Below are 10,710 nucleotides of genomic sequence, written 5' to 3' on the forward strand. Positions count from 1 at the left end.
TTAAACATCCGACTTCGGCTCAGGTCATGATCTCACAGTTCGTGGGTTCGAGCCCCACGTTGGGCTCTGTGCTGACAGCTCAGAGCCTGGAGCCTGTCTTCGGATTCCGTGTCTCCCTCTCTCTCTGACCCTCATGCTGTCTGTCTCTCTCAAAAATAAAATAAAAACATTAAAAAAAAAAAGAGTCAAGAGTCAGACGCTTAGCCCCCCAGGCACCCCAGTGTGTATCTTTGTGTTTGTCTTTTTGCAAATGCCGATGTTTTGTGTGGCGGCATTTTTTATAAGTGACGTTCCATTTCTTACCATTCTTATTTAGGGCTATTTCTAAGACGGATCTCTGTTGCTATGTGTATCTCTAGTCTGTTGATGACCCCACAGACTTATTATGAAAATTAAATTAGTGCATGGAAAGTGCTTAGAATAGTGCCTGGCACGTTCTAATCAATTAGCAATTATTGTTAATGATGTTATTATTATAAAGCCCTTTCTTGTGTGTTACCTTATCTGGGTCTCATAATAACCCTGTGAAATAGGTACTGTTATCCCCATTTTGCAGATGAAGAAACTTAGGTTCTGAGAGTGTAAGTGCCCTGGGCAAGCCGTGAACCCAGTACGACATAGGTCTTCCTGTGGCCTGTCAGGGAGTAGCCACCCACTGTTCTGCCTCTCCTCCAGGAGCAGGGCATCTTCGGGCTGTGATGGAATTCATTTCTTATAAACTGGCATTAGGAGGTGCTTCCGAAAGTCCTTTGCCCTAGTCCCCTGTCCTAACAGGAGGGTTCCCCAAAGCAGAGAATTGGGGGACAGAAAAGGTGAGGAAAGGGACAGGCTGTCTTTGAGACAGTCCCTCACAGTAGCCATCTAAACAGCTGGCAGTTGCTGACCACTTACTCCATGCCAGGCCGACTGTGCTAAACACCTGACTGCTGTATGTGGCTTTCAATCCTACCAGCAGCCCTGGGAGCTGCCGTTCTGTTATTGTCCCTGTTTCTGAGATGAAAAACAGGGGCCTTTAAGGGATCAAGCTCCTCGCCTGGGGTCTCCCGGTTACATCTAGTAACTGGAAGGGCTGGGATCCGAGTGCTTAGCCTTGAGATAATGCTGACCTTGACTGCCGTCCTTACCGCTCTGTGCTGCTTTGGGCAATTAGAATGTTCCTCCTGACATCTAATGATCTCACTCACTGGCCTGAAGGCCCTGTCTTCTAGAGACTGGCTCCCTGCCCCTGAAAGGGGAGCAGGCATGTCTTGCATGGAGGTGGAGGAAGGGCCAGTATGGCCTCTTAGGGTCACCACTGGCCAGAGGGATGGGAGACTATGTTTCCCACCCCGTGATAGTGTCCCTCCAAGCTCCACATGCCCCTCCTCTCTGCCCCCAAACTCTGGGGACACTTTCATATTCTGTACTTTGGGCCTTTGTCCCTATCCCACCATCCCCCAGTGCTGTCCCCACCCCCTCTTCTGCCAGGCCCTGCCTTTGCACAACCACACCCTTTCTCCAAGGCGCCAGTGACTTTCTTCGAGTCCACACCCGCGGGCCGAGTCATAAACCGCTTCTCCTCCGACGTGGCCTGTGCAGACGACAGCCTTCCCTTCATGCTCAACATCCTGCTGGCCAACGCAGTAGGCCTGCTGGGCCTCCTGGCTGTGCTGGGTTCTGGCCTGCCCTGGCTGCTCCTGCTGCTGCCACCTTTGAGCATCGTCTACTACTGCGTGCAGCGCCACTACAGGGCCTCGTCCCGGGAGCTGCGGCGCCTGAGCAGCCTCACGCTGTCTCCCCTCTACACCCACCTGGCTGACACCTTGGCTGGCCTCGCAGTGCTCCGGGCTGCCGGGGCCACCTACAGGTGTATGAAGCCTGCCTCTCCCAGCCATGGCGGGTGGGGGGATGAGGTGCCAGGGGAGGGGAAGGGAAGGGGGACCCCTGAGAAGAAGGGCATGTGGGTGCCTGGGGGAAAGAGGAAGGAAACAGAATAAAGGGACAGTGACCCTGAAGAGAGGCCTGTAGGTGTATAGATTGGCTCCAAGAAAGACGTGTTTCAGGGAAGGAGTCTGGATGGGTCAGGGCAACAACGGAGTGGCCTCGTTTCCCTCCCGGCCTTCCCCAGGTTTGAAGAGGAGAACCAGAGACTCTTGGAGCTAAACCAGAGGTGCCAGTTTGCGGCCAGCGCCGCGATGCAGTGGCTGGACATTCGGCTGCAGCTCATGGGGGCCACCGTGGTCAGCACCATCGCAGTCATCGCCCTGGTGCAGCACCAGCAGGGCCTCGCCAACCCAGGTGCCACCTTGCACCTCAGAAGCATGTTCCCCCCTTGCCCCAGACCTCTCCCTACACTGTCCCCCCATTTTACCTCCCACTCAGGGGGTCCTAGGAGGAGGTGTTGTGATTCTCATTGCCTGCATTTTAGAGTTGAGCAAACTAAGTCCTAGGGAGAGACTCGCCCAGTGGGGGAGGGGGGGCTGGGACTCGAACAAGTCTCCTAATCTTTACCCCTTCCCTGCTCTGCCCCATCCCCAGCACTCTGCCAGGCCTGTCTTCCAGTATCTTCCCTGACAGCCTCTCCGGGCCCATTTTGCTCCCTTGTGGCCAGCCTCCTGTGGTCCCTGTCTGGGTCTTGGGTCTTTCTGCTTCTCTGCTGGCTCCCTTTACATGCCCAGAGTCTACAGTTTGGAATTCTCCTGCTCCGCCCCACCCCTACTCCCACATGCGCCCTCATTGCAGTCATCCTCTAGCAGCTTGTGCTCCTCTTCCCTAGGACTGGTGGGCCTGTCACTGTCTTACGCCCTGTCCCTGACGGGCCTGCTCTCAGGCCTGGTGAGCAGCTTCACGCAGACAGAAGCCATGCTGGTGAGCGTTGAGCGGCTGGAGGAGTACTCCTGTGACCTGCCCCAAGAGCCCCAGGGCCAGCTGCCGCGGGTAGGCCTGCACCCCCACCCCTGGCCTGGGCACTGGCACCCTGGAGGACCCTCCTGACATTCCCCATCTCTCCCCCACTTCCTTTTGCTCCTCACTATCTCGGCTCCTCTTATGTCCCTTTGTGATCCTGCATTCTTCACGGCGTGCCTCATCTTTGTGTCCATGGAGGGGGCCTCATCTCTGTGGCATGTGCCCTTTCATCTTGCACCAACCCTTTCTCCTAATTCTTCCTTCTTTCCACTCTCCATCGCCCCTCTTCACCCTGATTTCTTCCACCTTACCCATCTTCCTCTCTCTCCCACCCACGGACCCACCAGCTGGGCATTGGCTGGCTGACCCAGGGGAGCGTGGAGTTCCAGGATGTGGTGTTGGTGTACCGGCCAGGGCTGCCAAATGCCCTGGACAGGGTGACCTTCCGCGTGCAGCCTGGAGAGAAGTTGGGCATCGTGGGCCGCACGGGCTCTGGCAAGTCTTCCCTGCTGTTGGTGCTCTTCCGGCTGCTGGAACCCAGTTCGGGGCGAGTGCTGCTGGATGGTGTGGACACCAGCCAGCTGGAGCTGGCCGAGCTCAGGTCTGGGGGAGGGAGAAAAGGGAACCAGACTACTGGCACTTGGAAGAAGGTCCAGCTAGGAAGGCTATATATCAACTCAGGGCAGCCAGGGGCCAATCAGGGGCGGAATAGAGCATAGGACATGCAGGTGAGGACAGTGAGCTCCTAGTGGTCAGGTCCAGACTCAGCTGTGGTCTCAAGGTCTGCAGTCTGACCCAGGCCCACCTTTCCAGCTTCGCCTTCTATTTCCCAGCACACAGCCTCTGGTCGAGACCCACCAGTCTATGCTTCCTGAACCAGGGGCAGAGCCCCATACTGATGCCCTCAGCTCTGGGGCTCAGCAGGCAGAGCTTAGGACAGCTCGAGACCTGGACCAGTTGCTTCTGGCCACAGGTGGTCTCTTCTGTGGCTAATCATCTCCCCACCCCCACCTCCAGGTTTACCGAGTATCATTTTTGCTGAGTTCCATGACATGCATGAGGTAGGGAAGCTCTGTCTTCCAAAGCCCATTACTGATCCCAGAGCCTGGCCCTGCTCTTCCCTTCTTCTCTCTTCTTTTTAAAAAAAATTTAATGTTTATTATTTCTGAGAGAAAGGGCGATACAGAACCTGAAGCAGGCTCTAGGCTCTGAGCTATCAGCACAGAGCCCAACGCACGGCTTTAACCCACGAACTGAGAGATCATGACCTGTGCTGAAGTCGGACACTTAACCAACTGAGCCAAGGCACCCCTCTTCCTGTCTTCTCTTAGCTTATGGTGGCTTTACCTTATAGCTCGACCTTATAGCTCCTCAGGACCCAATTCCAGGCCCACCTCTGACCTTGAAGTGTCCCCTACCCATTCACACTCTGGTCATTCCTTGCCACTGCTGCCCCAGTGGCTGCTGGAGTCAGGCCTACACAGTTTATCCCATTCCTGTTCTCAGTGCCTTGTACCGCAGTGAGATGTAAGCTCCTTAAGGACAGAGGCAAGGTCTTGGGTGTCTTTGATATTCCCCATAGCACTGGCACAGATCTAGGTATGTGGCTGGCCAACTCGGGCGCAGAGTGGGAGTTCTGTTCACATCTTAACCCAAACCTTCCTGGAAGGGCTAGCTAAAAACCTGTGCTAGGAACAAAAGTGGCCACATCTCGAGTCAGAACTCCATGTCCTGTCCCCCACCTTATCCCCCAGATCCCAGCTGGCTGTCATCCCCCAGGAACCCTTTTTGTTCAGTGGGACTGTTCGGGAAAACCTGGATCCCCGGGGCCTGCATGAGGATAGGGCCCTGTGGCAGGCCCTGGAGCAGTGCCACCTGAGTGAGGTGATCATGTCCATGGGTGAGTACTAGGTCCTACCCTGTGGTGGCAGGAAGGAGCAGGGAGAGGCTCAGGCCCTGGGAGTGAGGATGCTGTGCCTTGCAGGTGGTTTGGACGGTGAGCTGGGCGAGGGAGGCCGGAGCTTATCCCTGGGACAGAGGCAGCTGCTGTGTCTGGCCAGGGCTCTCCTCACGGATGCCAAGGTAAGGTAATAGGAGGAGATATTCTAGAGGGCCAGGGAGAAGGCAGGAGACAGGGTAAGGAAGTGAGTTGGAAAGAGGTTTTGAGAGACTAAGACAGTTTTCCTTTTAGAGTGGGGAGCTGTAGGCTGGGCTGGGCCTGGCCAAGAGGGATGGTGCTTCGGTAGGAGCCAAGGCTAACCTTCTTCCTCCCTTTCTTCCCCAACCCTCTCCACATGTTCCAGATCCTGTGTATTGATGAGGCGACAGCAAGTGTGGACCAGAAGACAGACCAACTGCTCCAGCAGACCATCTGCAAACGCTTTGCCAACAAGACAGTGCTGACCATTGCCCACAGGTGTGCACGCGTCCAGAGTGAGAATCTAATCAGGGTCTTTGGTGACATGAACCCAGAGCCTCCCTTCCTTTCAGGGACCCCAGGGATCAGGGCTCTAGAGATTCCAGTCCCCCGTGAATCTCAGCTGCTCATGCACCTTGTCTAAGGGTATCTCCGTCCAGGGGCTGATGCCTGTGGGGCAGACAGGCTGGCCAGGGGAGAAGAGGGACAAGAAGGTCAGCTTTCTTCCTTACGGCCTTGTCCTCCACCACCACCCCCAACCTGCCACTGACTACCTTCTCCCATACAGGCTCAACACGATCCTGAACTCTGACCGGGTGCTGGTGCTCCAAGCGGGGAGGGTCGTGGAGCTGGACTCCCCTGCCGCCCTGCGCAGCCAGCCCCACTCACTGTTCCAGCAGCTGCTGCAGAGCAGCCATCAGGGGTCCTCCCCCTGAGGGCCCTGAGCCTGAGCCCCGTCCTCCAGTCTTCCCCACCCAGAGCGGGTGCAGAGGCACTGGGTGCTTGTTTACAGTCTCCTTTGTGGCTCTACCTCTCCCTCCCTTCCCAGAGGGGAAAGGGGGACCCTCGGTTCTTCTTTGAAAACTGTGCTTCCTTGGGGAACACAGGCCTGGGGCTTCCCTCTGGCCCTCTTGTAGCTGAGACTCCAGGCAGGTTTTTCTGGCAAAGGAGCCCATGCGCACTTTCATAGTTTTATTTGATAAAATTTCCACCTTACAGTCTATGTATTAAAAAAATAATATTTCTGGTGTGAGGCTGAGGTCCCTCAGTGTGTGTACCCCAGGAAAGGGGTGGTGAGAAAGGCCTACTCCAGTCTGAAAGGCCAAGGAGGTGAAGGTGGGGGCCGGAAAGCCCCCACCTCCATCACAATGCTGTGGTCTTTCCGGGCTCAGGGGGCAGGTCAGGTGACAGGGGGAGCCCTGCGGGCAGCATGCTAACCTGACACTCCTGATCCTGGCGCGCTGGGGCATAGTGTGGGGCAGGGAAGCAGCAGGGTCCCGGGGGGCAGACACCCCGGCGCCAGGCCCTCAGGGTCAGCAACATTGTGGACAGGACCAGGGCAGCAGTGAGGGCCCCAAATACCACCACAGCCACCAGGCTAGCTGCACCTAGCCCGGCCTCTTGCCTCCGCACCACCTCCTTCACTGAGATGCGCAGCAGACCTGCCCCCACGCTGCGGGGGACAGGCCCTGTGGCAGGTGCCACCACTGCTGAGGTGGGCCCCAGGGGCATGTCCACTGTGGTGGCAGGATTGGGGGCTGGTAAGATTAGCTCACAAGTCTTGCCACCATAGCCACTGGGGCAGAGACAGTCAAAGTCATGGACACGGTCCCGACAGCGAGCCCCCCTCTGGCATGGGCGGCTGGCACAGTCATCCAGGTTGATGGTGCAGAAGCGTCCAGCAAAGCCCTCAGGGCAGAGGCAGGAGAAGCGGTTTATGCCATCCAGACAGGTGGCGCCATTGGCACAAGGCCGCATCAGACAGTCGTCTACATTGACCTCACAGCGGGCACCCATGAAGCCGGCCAAACAGCGGCAGGTGAAGTTGAGGGCAAAGCCCTGGTCGTCCTGGCACTGCCCACCATTCCGGCATGGAGAGCTGCAGTGGGGATGAAAGACGCCACTGATGCCAACTTGTACCTGCAGGGTAGCCCAGGTCAGCATCCTGACCACTGCCACCCTTCTACCCCCTTTCTAGCTATGTCACCTTGGCCATTCTCTCTGAGCCTTGAACGCCTCATTTTAAAAATGAGAATAAGGGGGCTTCTGGCTAGCTCTGATGGTAGAACATGCAACTCTTGATCTTGGGGTTGTGAGTTCAAGCACCACGTTGGGTGTAGAGATTACTTAAAAGTAAAATCTTTTTTAAAAAAATGAGAAGAATAGTACCCAGCTTCCCAAACTGTGAGAGTTAAATGAGATAATCCAGTGTCAAACGAAGGCCAGGCTCAAGGCAAGTGTGCTATTCTTATCCGCGTAGGCTCTCGGGCCTGAGGCAGAAATGAGGACAAGTCCAGCCCTGCAGCCCCATTTCCTCATTCACCGTGAGGCACAGGCTGCCGCGTGGAACGTCTTTAGGGGCTGCGTGCCAGCTTTCCCCAGAGAGAGTCCTAGGTCCTCAACCTCCCCACACCCACCTTCGCAACCAGAGCAGTCACACGCTGATGGGTTATACCTCTGGCTCCTACAGATTTTTGTTGGGCAAGTGGTTCAGATGGGACCCGAAAAGTTGGGAAACTCTGACCTGACTTTGGCAGGCTGGGGTTTTGTCCTCAGGTGCCCCCATGTCGGACTTCTGACCCTCAGACCTAATACTTCACCACCACTCTCTCTCCAGTCCTGCTTCCTCTCCCTTCTGTCACCAGGCTTTCCCCTAACCTCCCACTCACCCCCAGGCCAGCACTCACCCTGCCTGCTCACAGGGTCCAGCCTTGCGCTCACAGTCGTGCCCGTGGAAGCCTGGTGGGCACACACAGTGGTACTCGCCGCCCCCGTCGTAGACACACTGGCCTCCGTTCCGGCAGGGGGTCTGCGTGGTACAGATGTGCTCATCTGGAGAGAGATGGGGAAGGTTCTGGGATCGCCCCTTATACCTGGCACCCAGACCTGCCCAGGCCCCACCCAAAACTCTGTGGGCGTGACTCGCACTACAAACCCACCCAGAGCTTATATGGTGTAGTGCGGGGAAACAACACTGAATTGGAGTCAGGAGGCTCCTAGCCCTGGCACTGTTGGTCTGTCTCAAAGTGACTGGGCAAGTTGTGTCTCCTCTGGGGGTCTCAGTTTCCTCATCTGTAAATGAGTACATTTTCGGCAGCTGCCTTGCACACATCACAGGATTGTGTTGAGGCCCAATTTAGGTAACACGTATAAAGTCTAAGATGATAAAATACCACGTATTTGAGGGTTTGAGCCAGACACAATAGGTACTTGATAAATAAGGATGGGTTTTCTCCTAAGACACACAGGGCCCCCAGCCCAACAACTAACCTCTCTACTCCCCTACCTTTGTCACAGAATTTGCCTGCCCAGCCAGTGTGACAGATGCACTGCCAGGGCTGGTGGCAGGTACCGTGCTGGCAGCCAGGCATCCTCACACAGCGCTCACAGTGCAGCCCCTCCCAGCCTGGGTCACACCTGGTGGGGAGAAGCACAGGGACAGGGCTCTGGGTAGGGGGATCTGAGGAAATGGAGAACACAGGACCAGAGCTTCTAGGAAATGGGACATATGAGCACCCCTATAGGGAAAGCAGGCCTATCCCAGGTAGGCATAGGGTTGTACAGGTCCATATATATGGAATCAGACCATCAGACACCATCATGCAAGTCCTCGTTCTGCCTTTGTCTAAACTTTCAGGGCCTCAGTGTTCTCATCTATAAACTAGAGATGCTCTTTGCAGGGATGGGTTGAGGAAAAAATGAAGATATTTGTAAATAACCCCAGTACCATTCCTGGCATGTCTGAGGTGCTCAGAAATTTTTTTTTAACGTTTTTACTTATTTTTGAGAGAGAGAGACAGTGACAGCGTGAGCAGGGGAGGGTCAGAGAGAGGAGGGAGACACAGAATCTGAAGACAGGATCCAGGCTCTGAACTGTCAGCACAGAGCCTAAGATGGGGCTCGAACCCACGAACGATGAGATCATGACCTGAGCCAAAGTCAGACGCCTAACTGTGTCATCCAGGTACCCCTCAGAAATGGTTTAAAAAGAGTGACCTTGAAAGGTCATCAGGACTATCTTCCGATCCTAATTCCAGGGCTGGAGAAAGGGCTGAAATATTTCAGAGTGGCCCAAACACTGCCAGGCCCTCCAGCACCTTGCCCTGTCAGCTCATTTCCTTGTGTGCAGAAACACTTCTCCCGCTATCGAATTTGCCCATCCCCCACCCCAGTGAGTCAATTACTCAAATTCATGAAGAAAGATCCTCTTTCCTGAGTGCTTCTCCCCAGCAACCCTCCCTCGCCTTTCTTTCTCAGGCTAAACTCATTCTCTTTATATCATTATCTCTCCCACCCCTTTCCTCATGGGGCCCAATCTCCAAACTCTCTCAAGTTTCAGGTCTTCCTCCTGGTATCTTGAGAAGGAACATTTCAGAATTCCTGGATCAGCCTTGGGATCGTAAAAAAGTGGGAGGCATAAGCGAGAAGAAGCATAAGAGAGGCAAAGCAGATGAGAACTGGGGGTGAAGGAGAGGCTGGCCAGTCTGCCCAGTGGCCATGAGGGGATAGGGAGTGAACAGCAGGATCCTAAGTCCCTAGACATTCTGCCATGGGGCTTGACCTGGTTGTGGGTGTGGACCTGCTGGGAAATGGGGAGCAAAGGAGTTTGGGAGCACGTGTTCAAGAGAGGTACCTGCAGGAACCGTCAGGTGCGCAGCAGCCGTGGGCCAGGTCACAGTGGAGGCTGCAGTCATCGGCTGCAAGAAATTGACGTAGGAGGGGTGAGCCCGGATTAGGGTTCGTCTCCCTGAGATGCGAGGCTTGGAGGACTAAGGGGCTCAGTAATTGGGTGGGTTCCTCTCTGAGCTAAGACAGAACAGAGACTCCTCGAATTGCAACGGGACTACATGGGTCTCGCCAGCCCCGCGGGTTGAGCGGCTGCAGTGCCGTCTCTGGCCGGCAGAGGTCAACGCGCAAGCGAGGGATGGCAGGCAGGGCCGCGACCTGAGTCCGGGGGCTCGCTCACCTTGGGCAGGCTGAACGGGTGCCCCCAGGATGCACAATAGGCACACGAGATGTAGGCAGCGGCAGCCGCTGGGCATGGTCAGCACCGGCCCCGGGAGGACGGGCGGATGGACGGCCGGACTTGCGGACACCTGTGGGACGGCACAGGCGGGGAGGCGGCCGGACCTGGATTCCGGTTTCAAGTGATGCGAGCCGCGGGGGAAGAGGGGCGTCCGGACAGAAGGAGGTGGGGGCAGCGGGAGGGCGGAGGCGGGGAAGACTGAGCAGACGCAGAGACTGGAGACAGGAGCCCAGGAGCGGGCTTTGTGGGAAGGAAGCGAAGGACGGGCAGCGCCAAGCGAGGTCCAGCCGCTGGAGGGGCCCGGGCTGCGAATGCAGTCCGCACGGTGGACTCCGCCGGGACGCGGACAGCGCCGAGAGATGGCCTCGGGCACGAAGGGGACGCGGGGGCCGGTTCCGGGCAGCGAGCAGTCTCCGCCCCCCACCTCAACTCTCCCCCGCCCCCCCGCCCCGGGTCTTGATTCCACGTTTCCTTCCTATCTCCGCCGTGCTCGGCTCGGCCGCCGCGCGGGGCCTGGACTCCCCAGAGCGCCCCTAGCCGTGCGCGCCCCTGTGCTCACGGTGCTCACCTCGGGCTGGGAGGCAGCGCGCCCCGGGACGCAGAGCGGGTCCGGATCCGACGGGCTCCGCCGAGGGGCCGGGGCGCGGGGCCGCCCCTAGCG

General features: G+C 56.8%; 2 protein-coding genes across 8 annotated transcripts in view; one reads left to right on the top strand and one right to left on the bottom strand.

Moving 5' to 3' along the window:
• Window positions 1-6,051, top strand: part of ABCC10 (ATP binding cassette subfamily C member 10) — a 20,066-nt gene extending 14,015 nt beyond the window's left edge. For all 4 annotated transcript variants that reach the window (XM_029944509.1, XM_029944511.1, XM_029944512.1 and 1 more), the window contains 8 exons: window positions 1,503-1,846; window positions 2,108-2,277; window positions 2,756-2,916; window positions 3,234-3,487; window positions 4,641-4,786; window positions 4,871-4,968; window positions 5,190-5,302; window positions 5,592-6,051. In XM_029944509.1, coding sequence (XP_029800369.1) covers window positions 1,503-1,846; window positions 2,108-2,277; window positions 2,756-2,916; window positions 3,234-3,487; window positions 4,641-4,786; window positions 4,871-4,968; window positions 5,190-5,302; window positions 5,592-5,739 — 1,434 coding nt within the window. In that variant the 3' untranslated portion in view covers window positions 5,740-6,051. The remainder of the gene's footprint in view (window positions 1-1,502; window positions 1,847-2,107; window positions 2,278-2,755; window positions 2,917-3,233; window positions 3,488-4,640; window positions 4,787-4,870; window positions 4,969-5,189; window positions 5,303-5,591) is intronic.
• DLK2 (delta like non-canonical Notch ligand 2) overlaps window positions 5,983-10,710 on the bottom strand; it is an 8,971-nt gene continuing 4,243 nt past the window's right edge. For 2 of the 4 annotated variants that reach the window (XM_029944514.1, XM_029944515.1), the window contains 6 exons: window positions 9,990-10,119; window positions 9,657-9,720; window positions 8,310-8,440; window positions 7,711-7,855; window positions 6,181-6,902; window positions 5,983-6,143 (listed from right to left, as the gene is read on the bottom strand). In XM_029944514.1, coding sequence (XP_029800374.1) covers window positions 6,031-6,143; window positions 6,181-6,902; window positions 7,711-7,855; window positions 8,310-8,440; window positions 9,657-9,720; window positions 9,990-10,065 — 1,251 coding nt within the window. In that variant the 5' untranslated portion in view covers window positions 10,066-10,119 and the 3' untranslated portion in view covers window positions 5,983-6,030. Of the gene's footprint in view, window positions 6,903-7,710; window positions 7,856-8,309; window positions 8,441-9,656; window positions 9,721-9,989; window positions 10,120-10,617; window positions 10,705-10,710 lie in introns of those variants that run through there. The other 2 variants (XM_029944513.1, XM_029944517.1) reach the window with 2 other exon arrangements.

This window comes from Suricata suricatta, chromosome 7 (assembly GCF_006229205.1).
Source record: "Suricata suricatta isolate VVHF042 chromosome 7, meerkat_22Aug2017_6uvM2_HiC, whole genome shotgun sequence".
NCBI lineage: Eukaryota > Metazoa > Chordata > Mammalia > Carnivora > Herpestidae > Suricata > Suricata suricatta.